This window comes from Panthera uncia, chromosome D1, assembly GCF_023721935.1.
Source record: "Panthera uncia isolate 11264 chromosome D1, Puncia_PCG_1.0, whole genome shotgun sequence".
Lineage (NCBI taxonomy): Eukaryota > Metazoa > Chordata > Mammalia > Carnivora > Felidae > Panthera > Panthera uncia.
The window spans coordinates 50,020,812-50,043,499 of record NC_064808.1 but is presented as its reverse complement, the minus strand read 5'-3'; the positions used below and the strand labels follow the sequence as shown (position 1 = coordinate 50,043,499).

General features: G+C 51.7%; 1 protein-coding gene across 4 annotated transcripts; it reads right to left on the bottom strand.

Moving 5' to 3' along the window:
- Window positions 1-19: 19 nt before the first annotated feature.
- On the bottom strand, window positions 20-22,290 carry APBB1 (amyloid beta precursor protein binding family B member 1). 4 transcript variants are annotated; one of them, XM_049651131.1, is made up of 15 exons: window positions 22,176-22,290; window positions 21,900-21,997; window positions 14,451-15,185; window positions 8,532-8,707; window positions 8,383-8,439; window positions 8,218-8,303; window positions 8,040-8,103; window positions 7,443-7,592; window positions 6,963-7,090; window positions 6,441-6,555; window positions 6,207-6,291; window positions 5,843-5,926; window positions 1,001-1,116; window positions 677-853; window positions 20-592 (listed from the first exon to the last, which is right to left on the bottom strand). In XM_049651131.1, the coding sequence occupies exons 3-15, from the start codon at window positions 15,169-15,171 to the stop codon at window positions 425-427; spliced, it is 2,127 nt and encodes a 708-aa protein (XP_049507088.1). In that variant the 5' UTR covers window positions 15,172-15,185; window positions 21,900-21,997; window positions 22,176-22,290; the 3' UTR covers window positions 20-424. The 4 variants fall into 4 exon arrangements, with proteins under 4 accessions (XP_049507088.1, XP_049507098.1, XP_049507079.1 ...); XM_049651141.1 differs by lacking the exon at window positions 21,900-21,997 and adding an exon at window positions 10,233-10,346; XM_049651122.1 differs by lacking the exon at window positions 21,900-21,997.
- Between the last annotated feature and the right edge of the window lie 398 nt (window positions 22,291-22,688).

The following is a 22,688-nucleotide window of genomic DNA, read 5'->3' as shown; positions in this document are numbered from 1 at the left end:
GCACAGGAAGGCACACACCTTAGCAGGGCAGACAGACTTTATTAGTGATATCAGTACAGCAGAGGTGCCCATGGAACAGTGGGGAGGGGACCCATGCCTGGACCAGTCCCCCTTCTGCCCCTGCCAGACCCTACCAAGATAGGGCCTGGCCTAGACCAGTTCCTCCTGCTCCACCTGAAACATGGGGGTGGAGAGCCTGGGGCTGGCCTTGCTTCTTGCTCCTCTTATCAATCCGATATTGTCATTTCCCCGAAGGGATTAGGTCTCTCTCTCCCCAGCCCCTAGGCAGGGAATCCCAGCTACTAGGGAGGGGCAGCTTTGAGGGGGCCTGAGGCCTAACAATAGCCTCTAGGGCCCCTCCCTGCCCCATACCCTTGAGTTCCCTGGGGCCCAATGCAAGCAGGTGGAGGGAGGACTGAGGACTTCAGGGGGTATGGGCCCCCAGGCGTTTGGGCTTGAGGGAACCCCACAGCGACTGAACGCCCCTACGGACAGTCCACCCTACACGGCGGGCAACGGACTCTGCAGGGGGTGCCGGGAGGCAGGAGGTGGAGGCCTGGGAGCGTGCATCCAGACACTTCTGGTAGCGGAGCTGCAAAGAGGCAGGTGCGGCAGTCACTCTCCAGCCTGCCCCATGTGGGGTGGGCATCACCACTCCATCACCCTACCCACTTACCATGCAGGCAGCCTGCACAGCCTCTGAGAGGCTGGCAGCATTAGGCTCGCACCAGAACATGTGGCAACAGAAGGAGGCTGGGCCGGCAGCCATGATGAATGCAAATGTGTGGACATCTCTGCCCACAGCCAGGAAGGAGAGGAAACGCACCCGACATTCCCCCAGCACTGCTTCCGTCTGGAGGGAGGGAGCCCAGTTAGAAAGGAACAGCCCAACCCTCTCTTCCACTGAGCACATCCACCTTACTGGCAGCTCTTCCCCCACCACCCCAGGCTCCCCTCCATGGCGAGGCACAGCCATGCCTTCTCCCATCCCAGTCTTTACCTGCTGATGCAAGATGGTAAGGGTAGCAGGGGCCACACTGACGTGACTTGGGGTCCACTGCTCACGGCTACTAGAGGACAGGACTGACTCCAGGGCCCCATTTATCACATCTACCCCTGGAAGATATGGACACAAACATGATACCACTAGGGGTGGGGAGAGTTTACCCCAGGTCCTTTGCTCCATCCCCATTTCACCAGTTTACAGCCCTGTACAATGCTGCACAGATATCCCTTCCTTGGTACCCTCTTACTTGGCTTCAGTAATTTAGCACTTTTCTGGTTTCTTCAATATTGAATCCTAGGCTTGGTTTTCTTCACCTGATTCTGACTCTTCCTTCAGCCTCCTAAATAAGCTGATCCCCCAAAGCTCTGACCTCCCCACATCTTGGCTCAGTGTTCACCCACATTCAGACATTCAACTACGTCACACTACAACTCTCAAATCAGCCCCTAAAGGCCACTCCTCTCCCAAGACCCAAACTTTGGTTTGTTTTGTATCCACTTGAGGTAAGTTGACTTTTGTGTCCCACCGTGCTACATCATTATAGTGCACAATTGCATTTACACCTATGACAATCTCCCAATTGGTTCTTTTATTACCATTTTACAGATAAGGAAACTAATGCTTAAAGTTCCCTTCTTTATATTCCTAGTTTTCAGAAGTAGAAGGAATGTCAAATCTTAGTTGGATTCAGTAATTTCTATAATGTGCTCAAAGGAAGTAATGCAAGATTCCTGGTTTTTTAGATCAATCAACTTCCTCTGTAACACAGTGGTTTCCTCCATCTCAAACTGTTATTCAACACTTCACTCCTGCATCCCACTTTTGCCTGCACTCAGCAGAAAACCATGGCAGGAGAAGCACATAGCATGGTGCTGCATGGGTGCTGGTCCCTGCACTACTCATGAACAGGCAGTGTGATCTACTGGTCTTTACCTTCGCAGCTAAAAGGTTAGAATAAGCAGTGCCTACGTGGAGGCATGCAGCCCTGTGGGCCACTCCTGGGCCCTCTTGCCCCTCTCAGTGCCTCCGGGCTCCCAAAGGAGCAGACTACATGGACCCTCTTTGGGCAGAGGACAAGGAAGAGGACAAATGTCTTCCTCGAAAGTCCTCCCTCATCTTGGCCTTGCTCATCTCACCTCTGACTGGATCAAGGCCAAACTCCTCTCCCAAGCATGCAGGTCCTCCAAAAACTGGCCTCATCTGAGCTGTCAAGCCTCATATTTTACTGCTCCCGGAGCTTCAAATGATTTATGTAGCATTTATTAACATCTAGTCCTGGCAAATGCCCTACTAGGCAAATGGGGAATGCAGAGTAAGAGAAGAGGATGCCCTCGAGGGACACAGGCTGCAACTGTGGAAAAGCTTCGGTTTGGAGTACCCTTTCCCTCTTGACTGAGAAACTCCCGATACTCATCCTTTGGGGTTCATCCAAGTCCCGCCCGGAAGCCTTCCCTGCTGCAAGGAAGAGAGAGGATGTTGCAGGAACAACTCTTAGCACATCTGGTAACTGCTAGAAAACCTTTCTCCATACTGGGCTGTGACCATCTCAAGAACAGAAGCCAAGTTTAATTCATCCCCATGTCCCCAACCCTAGCACAGAAGAAATTCCAGATGTACGAGCAAGTCACCCTGAAGGCAACATGGGCAAATGCATCCAAACTGGCATAACCGAGGAACCTAGAAGCCCACAGAACGGTGACAACACAGGCAGTCCTCAGTGGGTCAGATCCGACTGCCAAGGGCTGTGGTGTTTTCGACATTTATACCACTCAATGGAAACTCCTGAAGACCATGAGTGTGGACAAGATATCGAAGTCAAACAGCTTAACAAGCTCATGGGGCTGTGGGGATGGGGCCTGGCCTCAGAGGAGGGGGAGGATCAGCGTGGAGGGGGGGAAAGTAGTGGAGCAAGTGGCCTAGAAAGTCTGCCATATTTGGTAACAACTCAGGAGTGAAACCTACACCCTGAACCCCAGCCCTGCATTCCCAATACCCCTTATCCTACTGTGCATTTTTTTTTCCAGATCAATTGTTGCCTTCCAACATAGTATGTAATTTTGTTATTGCCTCTCTCTCCTGGCTAGAATGTCAGCTACCTGAAGGCAGTAGTCTGTCAGTTTTGTTCATTCATGTATACCAAGAACCTAGAATAGTGTCTGGCACAAATCAGGCATTCAATACTTATTCATTGAATAAATGAATGATTGAGTGAATATTGCAGCTTTAGGAGGGGCCAATGCTAAACTCCTAGAGGTTACAAAGGGAGCATAAGACAAACCAAGAAGTGAGGTTAGGGACTCAACAGAGCAGACCCATCAAGGTGACAGGCAGCAGAGGAGCGTCAAGGATTGCAGATGCTTGCTTCATCATTATGAGAACCTATGTAAGGTGGCAGAAAGACAAGAGAGTAGAGGTAGTAACTGGAAGAGGCAATGAGGGTTTGAAAGTTGAGGGTGAAAGGCAGAAAGAAACGAAAGCAAAGGTGAAGAGGTCAGCCAAGCTTCCTTCCTGCTCCCTGAACATGATTTTCTCACCTCCAGCTCCATGTCTGTGGCAGTGCCATTGAACCTAACTGGAATACCAATTGCCCGCTGCAAATCCAGGCCTTCTTTCAAACCCCACCTCAATCCCCATCCTTTCCAAGAAGGGTTCCTTCATTGGATATAAGATGCTGGTCATTAAAGTCAGCATTGTTTGAGGGGAAGAGCAGAGAATTGAAGATGACCAGGTTTGAGTCCTAGGTCTACCATGTCCTGGTCATGTCATTTGAAGCAAGTCTCATTCATTCTTTGGTTTGTTTATCCATTCACCAAACACTTTTGAGTTCTTCCTAAGTATCTTTTGATGTGACAACTGACCACATCTTGAAGCAGTCTTTTTTTTTCCTCTGGCCTCTCTCCTGCTGCTCTCACTATCCTTGTCAACTTCATCCTCCTGTACTGTCCATTAAATGCTGGAGGACCTAAAAGCTAAGCCTAGCCTCATTTCTCTTTTCACTGTGGGTTGCCTACTTTCGGGGGTCAGTCTTCTCTACACTCATGGCTTTGATAACCTCTATAACCCAATAATGCCACATTTGAATCTGCAACCCAGACCTCTCCTCTGTGAATTCAGCTGCCAACCTGAGTTTGCCACTCAGCTTCCCCAAGGCACATCAAAATTGGCATGTCCAAAACTGAACTCCAATCTCTATACCAAAACTGGCCTCTTCCAAAGTCTGCTACCTTTAGAGAATGACATCACCATCCAGTTAGTTCCCAAAGCCAGGAAGTCAGGAGTCAGCCTGAATGCCTCTGTCCCTCGTCCCACCTTCAGTCAATCACCAAGATATTTGATTTTAATTGTCTAAACATCTCTTGAATCTGCACACTCTTCTTCAGCTCCACCATAGTCCACAATACTCTTCTTACCAGCCATGACTACTCCAAGACCCTCTCAACTGAGTTCTTCACGTCCACTTCCACCTGCTAAACATCTTTCTCCATGGCATAGCCAAAGCAAGCTTTTACAACATTCTAATCTGATTATGCCAAGTGCCTCCTGAAAACTCTTCTATAGCTCCTTGCTGTTCTTAGAATGAAGACAAATCATTAACATGGCCTATGGGGTCCCACAGTGTCTGACTGCTACCCAGCTCCCAGCGTCATCTGGCACCAATCATCTTCTCTCAATGCCTTTGAAGTACCAAAATGCCTTCCACTATGGGTCCTCCCCTACACTGTTCATTTTGCCTGGAATGATCTTCCCCTGCTTTATTCTCATCTCTATCCCATTTTGCCACATTAGCTCCTATTCATTTTTTGGTCTTCGTTCAAATGTCACTTTCTCAAGAAAGTCTTTTTTGACATTCTAAACAAAATGAAGTTCCTCTGTTACAAGTTGTATAGCACCTTGCTACTTTCTTTCAATGAATGTTCATTTGTAATTACACATTTATTATTAATATGATTATTTGATTAATTCCTTTTTTTTTCTGCTGTAACCTCCATGAAAGCTGTGGCCATTGTTCTCCCAGGACCTAGCACATGGTAGGCTTTATAGGTATTTGTTAGCCAAATGAACAAATAAATAACAGGTACTGTGAAAGCACTGGAAATATAAGTGAGAACCAGATTTCTACTCTCAGTCCCCTTATCTACAAAATGGGTATTACCAAAATCCCAACTTCATAGGATCATCAAAATTTAAATGACAAAGGGGCACCTGGGTGGCTCAGTCGGTTAAGTATCCGACTTAGGCTCAGGTCATGATCTCATAGTTCATGAGTTCAAGCCCCGCATCGGGTTCTGTGCTGACAGCTCAGAGCCGGAGCTTACTGCAGATTCTGTGTCTCCCTTGCTCTCTGCTTCTCCCCAGCTCGCATTCTGTGTGTCTCTCTCTCAAAAAAATAAACATTAAAAAAATAAAAATAAAATTTAAATGACATATATAGAAGTACTTCACAAACAATAAAGCATCTCACAATTATGCTCACTGCTTCCTCTCTAGGTGCTCACAGCTCATAGTGCTGTAATACCAAACCCAGCTCCCAGCTGCTACTTGGTGTTTCCAGTCATCTAAGACCTACCTCCCAACCCAATCAAAGTTTTTCCACGGGATGCAAGAGTTGGTCTCCCTTGCCTAGTTCATTGGTTCACACTCCATAAAGGCATGCCAATTGCTGCTATAGGCAGGACACAGAGTGCAGATGGGACAGAGGTACAGGAGGTGTACCTTTAAAGGGCAAGGTGACATCAAGCATGAGGAAGGTCTGATAAAAGAGGTATTGGGAGGCAGAAGGTGGGAGCATTGCTTTGGGATCAGTGTTGGTGGTCCCTAGGTAAAGAACACACATACCAACAGGTTTAGCAACAGGCACGTTCCCCAGGTAATAGACTTGGAACTTTTGTACCAACTCATTCTTGGGTGCTGGGAATTCCACTGTGGAAAAGAAAAGGAGGATCAACTGTGGTGGCAGGTGTTGCTCACCCCCCAGTCCCCACCACGAGGGCATAAGCTGGACATGCACCCAGCCAAGTCCTCACCTCCACCCCTTCCCCATCTGCCTTTAACCAGAGTCCCTTCACTTATTTGCTCCAAAGAATTCAGTCTCCATGTGCCCATTTTTTATCATGTTCATGTAGTAGCACATGCCTTTTCTTGAGTCACCGCACCTTTGCTAACACAGTTGAGCTGGATCTGGAAAAGTTGTGTCACTGACCTTGGAAAGGGACATCCACAAGTTTAGAGTGGTCCAGGGAGAGTCCATTTACCAAGCAGCGGGCATTACGCCGTTCGGCCATGATCTGAGGAAGGGAGAAGCGGAGGGGAGGAGCGAGGGAGAATCCATTAGGGCTTCGTTGCCCTGGAGCCCCCCCACCCCAACTCAGTGACCCCACCCACATCCTTGTAGAGCAAAGGTGGCAGCTAGTCCAAGGAGTGGAGGGGGCCGTGCCTTAGAGCAGATCTCATGCAGGCTGGTGGCGATGTTCTTGGCAGGTGCCTCACAGCGAAACACGTGGCACTTGAGCATCTGGGTCAGTTTATCACGAGCTACGTAGGCAAAGTCCCTGTTGGGGGAGGGACACCTCAGTGTCTCCCAGTGCCATCCAGTGCGAGGCATCATCCCTACAAACCCACACCCTCCCTGTCCATCGCAGCTCCTCAGGGCTTCCAGCCTCGGGATGGTGTCCTGTGGGTGCTGCCTTCTGGCTGATGGGTAGACAGGCAAGCATGCTGAAGAGGGGAAAATGGGTGAGCACAGCGGGCAGGAAGGGGCAGGGCAGAATAGGGGACCTCAGGTGCTTTGAGGTGTCTGGTCCAAGTGTGGGAGGAGGAACAGGAAGGTAAATTAGGCATAAGTACCTCTCTCTGGGTCCGGCAGCACAAGAGAGGCAAAGAATAAAGTTAGGGAGGAGAGCCCCCACTCTGACTGATGGATGAGTCCCCGCCCTAGGATCCCAGGCCCAGCTCCCACCTTCCACTGTCCCGCCCGACGCCCCACACGCGAATGCTGACAATGGGCTGGGCATGCAGCAGGGCCTGAGTCTGTGGCTCCACCAGCTTTAGTGTCTCGTCCTCCAGCTGTAGCAGTAGGTCCTTTCCCTGTGGGCCCAGAGAGCAAGCACTCAGTGGAGCCCCAGCTGGGGAGGTGCTGATCTCTGCCACCTCCAGCTCAGGGCACCCCCAACCTTGGCGTTGGACCACCCACCGTGCAAGCCTCACTCTAGTAGAGGTCACATCTGTCATCTCTTATGTGACTCCTTTTAACATCCAGTCACTGTTAGAAACCATCTCCCAAGGCCCCAACCTGGGATCACACACCCATGTCACAGGGCTGTCACTTGGGGGGCTGACACCTCCATCACCCCGCCGTTGCTCAGGCAGCCCAGCTCTCCTCTCCCTCACAGCTCCCTTCCCTTCTCCACTGTACCACACCTGCCAGTTCAGCCCTCACCTCCCCCCAGCCCCCAGACATGGGGTCGTGCAGATTGTTTTTGTGGTAGGAAAGCTGACGGATGCAGTTGTTGACTGCCACACTGCTGCGTCCAGGGGCCAGCTCCTCCTCGGTCATCTCCACCCAGCCTAGGGAGCGCACGGCGAAACACTGCCAGACACAGAAGAGGGGGTGGGAGGTAGAGGGTCTGAGCTAGAACCGGAGGACCCCCAACATGGGACACTCTCCTGCTGAGAGCAGAGGAGTTCCTGACTCAGAACATGGAATCTGGGAGGGTATGTTGAGCTCCCCAAACAGTATATGGTTGGTGGGAGGGGTGCTGGTCTCAGAGGAGACCGCTGCTAGTACAAGGAAGCATCTGAGCCAAGCCTGGATGGACCCCCACCCCACCCCCGCCAAGCCACTGGGCTGGTTGAGTTAAACACTGACATGCCTCTGGTCCTGACACAGGGGTCTGTGCTAAGACTAGAGGAGCTCCTAACTCAGGACCTGGAGAGCTTACTGAGACCAGAGATACTCCCAGAACATGACATGAGGGGGGTCTCCCACACACACAGGAGCTCCAGCCTGAGGAATGGGCATTGGTCTTGAACAAACCTTGATCCCTGGGTTGGCATTCCGTGGAGGCAGCTTCTCCTCCTCTTGGGGTAATGGCTCTGGGCTGGAGGAAGATGGTAACACTTAGTATGGATCACCAAACAGGGAACTGTCCCAAGGCCTCTCCCAGAGAGATCCATCCCCCGGCTAGCCCACTGTGTTATGCCCTCCCACTCACCTGAGGCTCTGAGCTGGGAAGGACAATGTCCCCTCCTCAGGGTCCTTCAGCCCCAAATCCATAGGGGCCTCCTCACTGGGTTCATCCTTGGGAAGGGGTGAGAGGAGTCAGGACCAAAATGATGCCCCCTCTCCAGTTCCCGCATTATAAAGCAGGTCCCCTCACCTTCCAAAATTCTCCATCCTCAAAGCCTTCTCCATGGGCAAAGCCTGTCCAAGTGAGCTAGGAAGAGGGATGGGAGCAATGAATGGGTGGCTCATCTTGCTCCAGCAGCACCACCCCTCCATCCCTGGACAAAAAACCTGTGAGCTCACCTGAGACTCCTCTTGGGGGCTGTTCCCCTGTGAAGGAGAGGCCCGGCCCGGGGGCTCCCACTGGGTGGTCCCTGTTGGGATGTGCCAGTAGTAGGTCCCTGAGGTATCCTGGACCCTCATCCATCCAGCCGGCAGGTCGGAATCCGTCTCGAAGGCGTTGGGGTTCCAGAAGGAATCTGCCGGGTTGGGGGGTGCTGATGAGGGTGTGCCCACCCAACAAGCAGTGGGTACTTATGCCCAGTCCCCTCACTGACACTCCACTGTACAGAGGGAGGGATGGGGGGAGGGCTCCAGCACAAGGTTCCTGCTTCCTCCTAGAGCCTGCAGTCTGGAATCACAACATGGGGGACCACCCGCAGGGGACATGACTCAGGTCTCCCCCTGGACCCTGCGCCTAGCTAATGTGGCTACATAGAGGGAAGGAGGAAGGCAGAGAGAAGGAGGGAGGTTGGGTGACCCCAACTGACCTCCTATCATACATATCCATATCTCAGGTGCACACACATATCAGCTCCTGCACACACATGTGCACTCAGGCACACAACACATACAAGCCCTACTACACACCTGTGCAGCCACAGAAACACAGAAACACAAGGATGTGCACACATAGAAAATGCCAATATAGACGGCAGGTATCAAAGTCAGGGGCACCCACATGTGCAAGGGCAAAAACATACATACACACACCAACTCCAGCCATACACTAATGCAGACACCATACACAGAGGTGTGCACACACACAGTTATATGTATCAGCTCCCACCACATGTGCGCAGAGACCACACCCACAACAACCCCCAGCATGTGTGGGTACCACACAAATAGTGAGTGCACACTCAACCTCTGCCACACGTGTGCAGATACCACAGACACTCACACCCAGACCCTTTACCACACACAGACGCAGGCAAATATTTCATGCACATGCACACATACCTGTGACATACACTCTTCGTCCCCTAGCAGAGCCACACCACTCCAGCTCTGTGGCCCAGCTTATGCCTCCTCTGCCTCTCCTCCCACCCAGCCCCACCCCACATTATGCCCAGCCCCATGCCACCCCTCACCTGGACTGCTGTCCTGCAGGATGATGGCCAGGAAAAAGTCCTGGGAGAACATGGCGCTGGTTCCCAGCCCCTCCTGTCTCCACCCTCCCTCCTCACAGCCCCTCCAGCCCAGCCAGCTGGGCTCACAGCCTGGTGCTGGGCTGCAGAGGAAAGCTCATCCCACCCCCTTCTCACCAGGGCAGAGCGCCTGCCAGGCAAGATCCTCCCCCGCCTGGCGCTCGCCAAGGAGGGGCCAGGACCACCACGGGAGGGGACCTCCTTGGTGTGGGGATGGAGGGTCCTCATAAGACCCCAGCCCATCCTGCTTACATCTCTTCTTTCTAATCCTGGCTCCCCTCCCCCAATCCTGAATCTCCATCCCACCTCGCAGCAGCAGCAGTCGCCACAGCACCACAGTTAAACCTAGTCTTGGGGACACCAGGAAGCTCAACCCCTCGGGAATACCCCAGCCACCTGGGGCCCTGCAAAGCCTGTACCTCTCAGAACAAAAAGGGTGTGGCTTCAGGGCTCCCAGAGCTCCCTCCCGGGCCCAGAACCTGCCCGGCAGTTTGAGGCCAAAAGTGGGCCTTAAGGGCTGGGCCCTAGCAAGCTTCAGGTTGGGCTTGGGGCTTCCCATCACAGCCCCCCTCACCTGCCAGGGCCCAGCTAGGCTGCAGCGTCTCCTCGGCAACCGCAGCACCAGGATGGCTGGGAGCGCCCAGACTGCTGACGTGCTTCCCGTTACCAAGGAAACCAGGAATCCTGACTGGTCCAAGAGGCAGCAGTGAGGATACAGGCAGTCCCCAGACCCAGGCTGCTGGGCAACCGGGCACAGAGAGACTGGGAGCAGGCGCGGATACCCAAGGTGGATGCACACCTAATGTGAGAGTCATTTATTTGAGCAAGATATCTCACCACCCTCAGCTTCCAAGTGAGGTGGGTTCACAGAGGAGGGGCTCTTCTTGCCTGTCCAGCCTTCTAGGTAGCCATTACCACCTCTTCTCCCTCCACCCTCCCTTCTCCTGAGGCCCCAGGGAATTAGAATGCCTGCTCTTCCCCAGGAGCCCTCCATCATCTTCAGGGCTCTCCTATCAAACCTTTCAGGAACACCAACACCCAGGGCAACCATGCCTTACACAGCCACACCCTTCTTCATGAAGGGTCATACACCTTTTGAATCTGGAGACCAATTCACCATCTTCTGACTGAGTCACACATACCAATCCATCTGCCATCCCTGGTAGCCTGTACCTTCCTGCTTCAAAGAGCTTCATCCTTCCGATCTGTCCTGGAGGGGCCGCTCTCCCCCCTTTGACCATCTGGGAGGCCCTTCTGGAGCCTGGCACATCTCCCTCCAAGCACAGCCCCACTCAGGCCTTTGCTGCCACATGCACACATTTTTTTCAGGAATCTTCACTCCTGCATCAACTCATTCAGGCACTCACGCACGAATTCAAAGGTTTGTGTTCATTCATTCATCCATGCACACCTTCATGGTGAAACCAGGAGTGGCCATTTACTCAGGAGTCAATGAATCGCATAATGTTCTCTCCTCTTCTCCACTCCCATGTCACTACAGTAGTCCAAGCTACTACCTGGAATTCTTACCCAGATCACTGCAACAGCCTCACAGGTGGGCTCCCTCCTCCAACCTCATCTCCACCAATCTGGGCTGCACACTACAACCCAAAATTGATTGTTCCAAAATGCTAAACTACTTTCCACTTTAATATTCCTAATTGTTTTCTCTTGCTCTCAGGATAGAACTTAAACTCCTAGGGTTTGGGTGCTGTTATGAGCCCCTAGCCTCTGCCCCTCAGCCTTATCTCCGATCACCCCCGCTCCCTCCTTGTCTCTCTCTCTCCCTGCTTGGTAAGCCCCTCATCCTTTCCAAGTCCAGCCTCCCTCCCTCAATCTTCACCTGGCTATGACCCACTCCTCCTTCAGGCATCCATGTAAAGGTCACTTCTCAAAACTGGCCCACCCCTTTCCCCCCACCATGCACATAGGCAGGGCTGAGTGCCCCTCCTGCATCTCTCCCATCCCAGTGCTCACCATGCTGATCAGAACTGCCTGTTTATCTTTGTCTCCCCCACTAGACTGTGAGTACCATAAGGGCAGGTCCCTGTAGAATGCATTCTCAGCATCTAGGACAAGGCCTGGTGCCGAGTATGAACCCAACACAGGCAATAAAGTTCTTTTGCTCATCCGTTCACCATTCATTCATTCATTTATTCATGCACTTATGCATTCAATAAACAACTTTGTGGAGATCCTAAGATGGGAAGGAGAAAATACTTTTGTTCAATTCTACTCCATTCCTTCAGGAGTCCAGACTTCCTCTGTGGCCTTCATGGTCATAGTACCACAATTACAAAAGAGTAAGCAGTGACTCAGCCCCTTCCTTAGGCTGGCCCCACACCACTCACTACTTTGAACTTCCACAGTCTCCACCAGAGCTTGATCCTTGACCATTGTCTCTCACTGAGGTTGATGCCCGTGTCCAGCATACCCTTCCCACTCCTTCAGCAGTTCTATCCTCCTTCTCCCAGAAGACTCACAAGGGCAGCTACTGCAGTGACCATCCTAGCAGCCCCTGAGCAATCAGGCCTCTGACTCATACCCACCGCTAGGACAGGGGCTGCAAACCAGCAGCCTATAGACCAATACAAGACTCAGATTTGGTGGGGCCTGCATGGTGCTTTTAAAAAAAAAAGAATTGGGGGGGGGGGGCCACCTGGGTGGCTCAGTCGGTTAAGTATCTGACTTCAGCTCAGGTCACGATCTCACAGCTCAGGAGTTTGAGCCCCACGTCGGGATCTGTGCTGACAGCTCAGAGCCTGGAGCCTGCTTCAGATTCTGTGTCTCCCTCTCTCTCTCTGCCTCTTCCCTGCTCACGTTCTCTCTCTCTCAAAAATAAATAAACATTAAAATAAAAATTAAAAAAAAAAAAAAGAAACTGGAATATTTCACATCAATGTCCAGTTTTCCATTTACCTAGAAAAGTTGCATGAACTGGCTCCACTGCAACTACATTTCCCCCCACCAACCCTATAAAAAACAAGCTAGAGTGGAGTAGCTAGCAGCTGCTCCCTTTAAAGGGGGTCCAAGCAATGACCATCGAAGGCCACTAACATCACAAAAAGAGAGGCAATCAGACTTTGTCTTTGATAGAAGTACTCAATACCACCTATGAAGTGTTCTTGCAAAAGCAAAACACAAAAAACCTCTCAAATCTGAGTCTGATCAAGGCTCTGGAACTCACTCCCAAATCTACAGGAAATCTAGGGGAAGAGAAACCTGTTCAACACTGCCACAGCGAGAGCGTCTGCAAATCCAGACCATGGAAAATCCAAGACAAAAAACACAGTGTCTCCAATTTAAAATGACAGCAACAACAACAACAACAACCTGCAAGCAAAAATAGAGGACAGACAGAGGAATGAAACAACAATATACAGATCCAAAAGAAAATTTAAGATACACATCCACCGCCAAAAGGTCTGGGACTCTTTGGTTATTGATTCAAACAATCAAAACTTTTTTAAATAGCTGAGTTGGGGGTCATTATTAAACAACTGGGAAATTATAAACATTAACTGGATATTTGATAATATTAAGGAATTATTGTTAAAACTTTGTGTTCATGACAATAATGTTGTAGATCTTTTTAAAAGAGTTTTGTTTTTTGGAAATGCATGGGTAAACACTTTTGGGCTTGAGTGTTTGCTTCAAAATAACCTAGGCTAGGGCCCAGGAGTAGGTGGGGGTATGGATGCACCAAGATTAGTCATGTGTTGATAATTGTTGAAACTGGGTCATGGGTAAATTGGGCTCATTATTCTATTCTCTCTACTTCTGTAGATGTTTGAAAACGTCTGTAACAAGTTTTTTGAAAGGGGATGGTGTACTGCCCTTTGCTCACCTCCATGAACTGCATGTCCCCCTGCAAAGGCTCTACCATTTGGGGCCTGGTATGGTGCCTGCTGCCAGGCACACACAAGAGTCTTTCCTGATCTTTACTTACACCCCAGCCCACAGAAGTCCAGGATAGTAGCTACAGCCCATTATCTCTGTCCTTTGTTCCTCAGCCCTGTCTGCATCTCTATGTGACATGAGCAAATATGGAGACTCAATTTACTTAAATAGAACACATTTAATGATCAATCTTTGGAGTCCTAATATCTATTTTCTCCCCCCACCTACCCTACAAAGAAGAATATGTTTATTCTTCCTTTACTTCCTTTTAGTCAATATTCCATTCCTGATACAAAGGATACAAAATGGTACCCTTGCAATGCCCAGAGGGGTCTCTGCACATAATCCCCGACCTCAGTCTTTCCAAATAGACCTCTGTGGGGAGGTGCTGCTGCTGCCTCCAGACCCGGCCTGTTAAAACCTGTTTCAAGCGCACCTGGTTCATCGTGCTGTGTGCATCAGTGGCAGGGTATGCAGGGCCAAGAGCTCAGGTCTAGACTCGGTTCTACTGTGATCCCAGACTGTCTGTGACTTTAGGAAAGCTACTTAACCTCTCCAGGCCTCCTTTTTTTGTCATCTGTAGTACAGGCATCATAACAGTCTCTACCTCACAACATTACTGTGAGGATTAAATATGATAATGCTGAGCACAGGGCAGTACCTGGTAAGTACTCCATAAACGCACCTAGTTTACCATCCATCAGGGTGTGCATGACGGGAGGATCTATCAACTTGTGCAAGCACTCTGAATGCAGGAATGGTTTCGTTCAGGAAAACCTGGCTGGATATGGTCTGCTGAGGACTGAGGACATGTGCTCTGTGATTCATCCCCAGGCTGGCCCTGGCCTCTATTGCCCTCCCATATTCCCCAAGTGAAGCTCCATTAAGGTACCTGTGTCCTCCGGGGAGCCATAGGAGGGGCTGCCCTGGGATAAGGTAGCCCAGCTTGAGTCCTCATCACTGGCTGCACTGTTCCGCATGCCAAACAGGAGGCTGGCACTCTTGCTGTGCTCTCGGGGACCGTCGGCAAGGGCCTGGGGTCTGGGGGGCATCTCCGCACTCTCCGGGGGCTCAGGCAGCCCTTGGGGAGAAGACAAGTCCTCCTCCTCCTCCTCCTCATCCTCTTCCTCATCATCCTCCTCGGCCTCCCCTGCTGCCTTCTCCTCTCCTTCATCTGGCCCCTGCTCTTGGGTGCTGATGATCAGACCAGATCCTCGGAGCCCTCTGTTGGCTGCATTGTGGGTGGAGAGCTCCAACTCAGAGTACAGGTGCATCAGGCCTTTGGGGCCCAAGGGTGCCATCTCAGGCTCCTGACTGGCCTCCTCTGCCAGGGTCAAGGTCACGTTGCGGTTCTGGTCACGATGGGCCGTGGCAGCCCGCCGGAGCTGGTTCTGGCCCTCTTTTAGCCATTTGGCATTGGCAGGGCCTGGCTCAGGCCCACCACCCTCCCCCATGGCACTGCGCAGGTCCTTGGGTCCCACAGCCGTGGCCTGCAACTTGGAGTTGAGCAGCTGGTTGTGGGCAGCGTGCAGGGGCAGGGGTAGGCTCAGGGCGGGGCCTCCGTGGCTGTTGGCATTAATGGCCGACTGGCTCAGTGACGATGGAACAGACATGGCCTTGGCAGATCCTGCGGGGTGGGGAGAGGAGACCATGTTCAGCCTCCAGGTCTGGATAGCAGCACCCTTGCTTCTGCCCGGGGCTGTGCTCTGCACCTCCTCATCTCCCTTACACACAGCAGGCCAGCACCCACCACTCCATGTCCTGTGAGCTATTTTCCCATGACAACAACTAGGCCCAACTGCTGTCCCCCTTCACCATCACCTGCTCAACCCTATCTCCACCAAAGGCTGGGGCCAGGCCCCACAGTCCACTCCGGCCCTAAATCCCCAGCCCTGAGCCTTCTGGGACAGTACAGCCAGCCCCTGCTCTGCCCTCGCTCCCAACAGCAGAGCCTCCACACAATGGCTCTTCTGTGCATCCCCACCCCCAGCTTATCCGACCGGTGCTTATTGTGCCAGGGACCCAGCTGGCGTGGGACTGGCTCATGTGTTCTGGACACTGGACACTCACTGCTCCCTTCCTCCTGCCACATTGCTATCCACAGCCCCCTACTGTGAGCTCCCCAGGCTGTGTTCCCATTGTTGTTAAATCACTGGGCTCAACCAGCCCTGAAGCCCACCCCTACTAGGGGCTGTAAGAATAGGAGAGAATGAGCTGCAGAGCCATCCCTCAAGGGCATGGACCTAGGAAGGAAGGTCACAGAGGAAGGACCTTCAGTTCCAATCCGTGGCTCCTTTGGCCAGTTGAAGCTACATTTTGATGACTGTTTCTATAAAGTGTCTCACCATGGGCATTACTCCATCTGCCAGCTCCTATAATGCCCCATGCCTGGATCATTGCAGGGGCTTTTGACCTATACTCTTCAGCCCTTCAGGTCTTGATCCAACTGTCACCTTCTCAGTGACACTTTCCCTGATACCCTTTTAAAACTGAAGGCCACCAATCCCTCTCTCAGCTACACCCAAACCTTCCCTAGTGCCTAGACTATCAAGCTATTAATCAACATTATTATTATTATCTGTTTTATGATTATCTCCTCATGACTATAATTTCAGTTCCATGGTGGAGGATTTTGTCTTTTTTTTTTCAATGCAATATGTTCAGAGCTTAACACACTCTTGGCACAGAATAAGAATTCAATAAATATTTGTTGAATGAATGTATAACTCCACCCTCCCATCTCCTAAAGGCCCCATTTTATCATCTCCTCTCCCAGTTTCAGAAAGCACACTTTGGCCATGTTACTGTGTCTCAACAGTGCCCCAACTAAACCCCATCTGCCCTTCAGGTGAGGGGATCTCCTGTTCCACAGTGACAGCACCCACTTCCTATCCCCTTGGACCCCATCTCCTTACAAGCCCTTTGTGGACCACCTTCTCTGCCTACCTATCCTTCCAGCCACATAGCCCAACAATCCCACCATCAAGGCCTCACCCTCCCCTCCGCATCTCCCTGACCTTCCATTGCTCTGCTGCTCTCCTTCAGTGACCCCCCCACTATAAAGTGCTTACTTCCTGGAGCCTCCCTGCCACCACCTCACAGGTCATTCTCCCTGACCAACTACTACCCAATTCTCTCTCATCCTGGCCCTCTTAGCTCCTACTGTGTCACCCTTCCCCCTCCCTGATACCCTCTCTTGGAGTCCTCTCTTCCTACTTGACCCTTCCCCCCAGCACAGCTCTCCCTCACTGACTGCCCCTCAACACACACCTCTCTTTCTGACTCCTACTGTATGGCTCTTTCTCCCTGATTTCTCACCTGAGAGTTCTCTCTCCCCCTGGCCCCACTGGGGAGTTCTTTCCCTCAGAACCTCTGGCCCCGGGTCTCTCTGCACCTCAGTGCAGCTCTGAGCCCTGAGCTAAGGCTGCTGGTGAGGTGCTTTTGGCTGTCTGAGCAACATTCTGCTGTCTCTCAGGCGCAGTGCGCGGTCCTGAGGCAGGAGCCATAGTCTACCCTTCCATCCTGCCCAGCTCCTCCGCCCCTAGCACAATGCTGTGTATACATCTGGGGCATAGATGAAAACATGTTGTCTGTGTATCTGCCTCACATGTAACTGCTGGCTGCTTGGTGTGGCTCCACTTGGGCAATAAGCAAACTCACGGTCACTGGTATAAATGAGAAAAATAAATGGCTCTGCCGCTACCTAGAACCACAGTAATCTTCCAAAAATGGAAACCAGATTGTGTCACTCCTCAGTTGGAAAACTTAGATGGCTCAGTGCTGCCTTCAGGATAAAGTCTGTGCTCATTAGCAGGACACCAAGAGCCTACCTGAGCCAATCCCTATGACCTCTCAGACCCCCTCCCCCTTCCCTCCTTCTTTCACACCTTACACTCCACCCTCACAAAGTATGGCAGATTCCGGAATTGGTCGTACCCTCACAACCCTGGCTCTTTGTTTATAGTGCTCCCCCAGCTTGGAATCCTACGTCCCCATGTGAGAATCTCTGCTCATGTTTCAAAAGTTGGCTCAGCAGTCAAAGCCCCTAAGCAGTGAGCCTTTCTGGTTCAGTCCTCTCTCCTCATGCTCAGGAGACTGTTCCCTCCTCTGTCTCACGACACCCAGTGCCCCAGTGAAGTCTTATTCAACTTCACATTCCCATTACCAAGGAGTGTGTGCTGTGCGTCTATGACAGAGTGGGCCCTTGGTGTGGATGGAAGGGAAAGATGGAGGAGACAGATATGGGAAGAAAGGAATTAGGAGGCCCAGAACTAGTGGCAACAGACATTGAGACAGGTTTGTGTGGTCCTGTGGGCTGGGGATGGGCAATAGGAGTGTTAGGTAAGGTGCTGGAGAATGATGAAGGCAGGAATCCCAGAGCAGCAAGGACCGAGATCTAGGGAAAAAGGGAGGGATGGAGTCAGCATAAACCAACATCCTGGCTTGAGTCTGTTCAATAGTCGGATCTCCATGAGTTCCAGGATGTAGAAGACCCCATGACTCTGGCAAACTCAGAGAATGATGGAGATGATGAGCCCTTCTCTGAAGCAGCAGTATATGGTTCCAGGTTTCTAAGAGGTCAGGATGGGACCAATCTCCTTAGCACTTGGAGGTGTGATCTGGGATGGGCACATATACTGTGAGGCTGAGACGGTGAAGAGCCAGCTCGACTCCAGGGCATCCCTGTCCCTCCGGTCACCAGGGCAGAAAGTACTGGGGGAGAAATGAGGCAGCTCTGTTGTCAACAAATACTGAAGCCTGAGCACCTGGTTCAAGACACTGTGTGGTACCATCACCTAAGTTTTTGAGGTCAAAGGATGACTAGTATCTTTAAGAAGGGGCACATGCCAGCTTCTCCCTTCTCCTTGGGAGTCCCTGATCCCTCTCAAAGGATGGAAAGATCCACATGGATTCTGGCTCAAGGCAAGGAGCTAAAAGAGTGGCCACTAAGCCTGAAGGAGCTGATATCAGACCACAGGGGTAGGGGTGAGTCCTATTCAAGGTCAAGAGTCCTCTAGCCTGCCAGCTTACTATTTGTGAGGCACTGTAGTAGGCATGGGGAAGAGTGATGAATTATAAAGAAATGGTTTCTCCCCAGTGATGTACACAATCTAGCAGTGTAGTGCCAGTGTCTAGAACAGTCCCTGGCACCAATAAGCACTCCCTATTTGTTGAATAAATGATGGCGTATTGTGATGGGGGAGGAACAGGGCACTATAGGAGTCTGAGGCTTATTCCAGTCTAGACATCGGCAAAGACCCAACTTGGTGAAGGGACTTTTTTTTTTTTAAGTAAACTTCACACCCAGCATGGAACCCAATGCAGGGCTTGAACTCAACCCTGAAATCAAGACCTGAGCTAAGATCAAGAGTCAAATGCTTAACTGACTTAGCCACCCAGGCGCCCCAAGGAAGGGACCTTTAAGTTGAGACAAAAACACAACTGTCCTTGGACCACCCCCTGTACCACCCCTCCCTGCCAGCGGAAGACCTCCCACTCCTCCTTCACAGAGGAAATGGAAGCCAGCAGTTGGAGAATGTCCAGAAACACAAATTTGCTGACTTCAGCACCTACCCCTTTCTCCTTCTTCCTAAGACCAACTGCTTCATCTGTTACTTGGCTCCTTCCTTTCATGCCTTTCCAGGAATTTTCTACCACTGTTTATCCATTTTTTCTTCTATATAATCAACCTCTCCTTCTCAATGGGATCCACTATCTCCCAGCTTAAAAACAGAATGTTTCTTGACAGATGCTCCTCCAGCACCACTAGCTGCTCTCTCTCCCCAGCTTAAGCAAACTTCTTGAAAGAGCTGTCTTTACTCACTGTTGCCATTTCCTCACCTTACACTCACTGCTCAGCCGTCTCCAACCCTGCCTGCATTCCCAGCACACCTCGGTAACACCTGCCAAGGTCAACAGGACCCTGTGTCATCTAATCCAACCCACACAGCATCTTGGTTGTACTCTCAACACCACTCAACACCCTGCCTCTCATCCAACTTTCATCCATGGCTCTCCTCCATGGCTTCCCCACACTACATCTCCTGGTTTTCTTCCTACACTCTAGTTCTTGCCCCGTGGCTCCTTAGCCCCCTATGCTGGCTCATCTTCCTTTACCAACTGTCACACACTAGGGTTTCTCATGGCTTGTTCTTATGCCCTTTACTCTTTCTCACCAAATATTCAATGTATTTATTCATGCCCATAGCTTCAGATGCCACCTATACACTGCTCATTTCCAAATTTACATCTCCATTTCAGACCCTTCATCTGAGGTCCACAACATGTACATTCAACTTCCTACTCAACATCTCCATCTGATGTCTCAAAGGCCTCTCAGACAAACATGCCTGCTTAAGCTTCTCTCTCCCACACTAGTGGGAACTAGTCTTCCTTTAGGATCCTGGCTCATGGAGTGATATAACCACCTTTCCGGTTGTGCAGCAGGGGTACCATCCTTGACACTAGCTTCTCCCTCACTCCCCACTTTCCATCCATCCCCAGATACTGATAATTTTCTCTCTGAGGAAAATTTCTGGATTTCATCTACTCTCCACATCCACTACTATCACAATCTGTACCAAGGACAAAGACCTTAAGATCATAATTATTAACAAGGCCTAAATTGTCCTGCTCAGTGTGGCCTCTGCCTTCCTCTCCAGTATCAGCACTCTGCTCTCCAGCCTCACTGGCCTTCTTTTGATTCCTCGAAGACATGATGCTCTCTCCTTTCACAAGGTGTTTGCATGTGATTTTTCCTTGCTGCCTGGAACCTCCTTCTGCTAACCCTCACTCAGCCTAACTAACTGATACTCATCCTTTACATCTTAGTTCAAATGTCATGTTCTCAGAGAAGCCTTCCTTGGCCCTCTCTCTATCTCCCAGACCAATTTAGCTTGTGCTTTTATGTATTCTCAAGGCACCATCCACCTTTCCTTCACAGTATTTATTACACTTGTGATTTTACTCTTCTCTGATTCCCTCCTGGATTATCAGCTCTGTGGGGACAAGATCCCAGTCTATTTTGCTCATAATTATATCTTCAGTGCCTAACACAGTACCAGATATATAAAAAGTGCTCAAAGTATATTTGTTGAATGAATAACTGATCAGATAGATGCCATTTTTTTTAAAGGATCACACTGTGTTCAGAGTATTTAAGGGGAGGTAGGCAAGAGGTTATGCTATTAGAGCAATGAAGGGAAAAAAAGAATTTTGGCCTAGATTAAATTCAGTATCAGTGAGAACAGAGTGAAATGAATGGAAAATATCTGAAAATTAGGTAGTGGATGTGACAGAATTTGGTGACATTAGATACAGAGGGTGAGGGATACAGAGGGTGAGAGAGGTTAATCTAGAATGTTGCCCAGTATTCCAGCTTGGATAACTGACTGGAAAGTAGCCATTTCTGAAAGCTGAAGGGAGAACAGGTTTGGAAGAAGGGTAGAGAGGGAACACAGGGAAGATAATTCAGCTTCGGATCTGTAGGTCTGGAATTTCTGTTGAACTTCAATGAGGATGTCATGATGGCAGCTGGATCTGGAGTTCAGAAAAGAGGTCTGGGCCAGATATAAACATCTGAGAATCATCAGAATATATATATATGAAATTTGAAGGCTTGGCAGTGAATAAAATACCCAAGGAGAAAGTACATAATGAGAGAAGATAGCTCAAGATGGAACTAAAAGCTTTACCAACATCTAAAGCGGGGGGGGGGGGGGGGGGGGGGGAAGGAGGTAACAAATGAAGACCACGAAGGAGCAGACAATGCCGGACAAGAGAAACCAGGAAAATGCTTCCAGGACAGTTACCACACACCACTGAATACTACTGAAAGGTAAAGGGGGATAACAGAAAAGTGTCCTTCGGAGTTGGCCACCTGGAGGTCTCCGGTGACCTTGGCTCCAGCAGTTTCAGTGGGTGTCCGCGACAGAGACCAAATTGAAGAGGTTTTAAGAATGAATGGAAGTGAGGAAATGAAGACAGCAAGTGTAGGCAAGGTTTCGGCTTTGAAAGAGTAGAGAGAGCTGGGACTAGTCTCGAGGGGCTGGGAATGCAAGAAATGCACAGGCAGTTGCAAAATACGTTCCGAATAACCTCCGAATTGGCGGTGGGAAAGCTGCCCTGGAGGAGTGTTTCAGCTAGTGCTAGGCCTTCTCGCCGAGCTGGGGACACAGCCGGCCGGCCCCAAGGCACACCCCTTAGTCGCCGAGGGCAACAGAATGCGGCTTGACAGATTCCAGGCCTGGGACCCTGGAGAAATCCGCCAGGGTTCTGTCCACCTCACCCCACGTCCCATTCCCAGCCCTTGACCTCCCCTCCCCCAACCCCCATCCCCCACCTGCTCCCGTTTCGGGTCCCCCATACTCGCCCCTCTCCAGCCCGGAGGGGCACCAGGTAAAGGTCGGGGAGGGGGCATTGTGAGGACCGAGGTGGAGCCTACAAGGGAGAGAAAGGGGGATGGTCGGAATGTGCGCGGCTGGAGGACCGCCCGCAAGGATGGGGCCTGGCCGGGGGAGACCCAGGCCGCGTGGGGAAGGGGCTGCGGGGTCCGCCGACCGCTGGGGAGGTCGGGATCCGGACTCCGGGGCTGGGACCGGGCAGGGGCAGCTCCTACCTGCGCGGGGAGGCCCCAGGCCCAGGTGGCGGAGGTGGCTCAGGCTGCGGGGCTCCGGCTCCGCGGCGGCTTCTCCATCACAACATCCCCCGCCCTGGAGCGCGCGGGCCGCGGGGCCGCGCCCCGAGCGGCGGAGGCGCGCGCGGGGCGGGGGGGGGGGGGGGGGGTTTGGACGGAGGGGCGCCATCTTGGGCCGCGCGCGGGAACGGGCGCGCGAGCCCGTCGCGGGCGACACTTGCCGCAGCTTAGCCGAGGGCCGCACCCTGCGGGACGCTCGGATCTCAGGGCGCCCCGCGGCCCAGCCGCCCTGGTCAGCCGCCAGCCCTGCGCCCGGGTCCCCGGGTCCCAGAGCTCTGCCCCTGCCTCCACAGACCCCTGTCCAGCCCGGCACCGCCCTCTGTGGCGAGGCGCCGGACTCACCGAGCACGCCCCGCAGGGCCCAGGGCCCGCACTCCCGCGCGCGCCGCACCGACGAGGCTGGAGCGGGAGCGGCTGTGGCGGTGGCCGGGCCGC

Bases quoted from the DNA above. Each gene is read 5' to 3' on its own strand.
- APBB1 (XM_049651141.1), bottom strand. From the start codon at position 15,171: ATGTCTGTTCCATCGTCACTGAGCCAGTCGGCCATTAATGCCAACAGC. The intron at 7,593-8,039 runs GTTTGTTCAAGA...TGTGTCTGGCAG, and splicing joins ATGCCAACCCAGGGATCAAG to TGTTTCGCCGTGCGCTCCCT. The intron at 6,292-6,440 runs GCACGGCCCCCT...TCCCTTCCTCAG, and splicing joins TGCATGAGATCTGCTCTAAG to ATCATGGCCGAACGGCGTAA.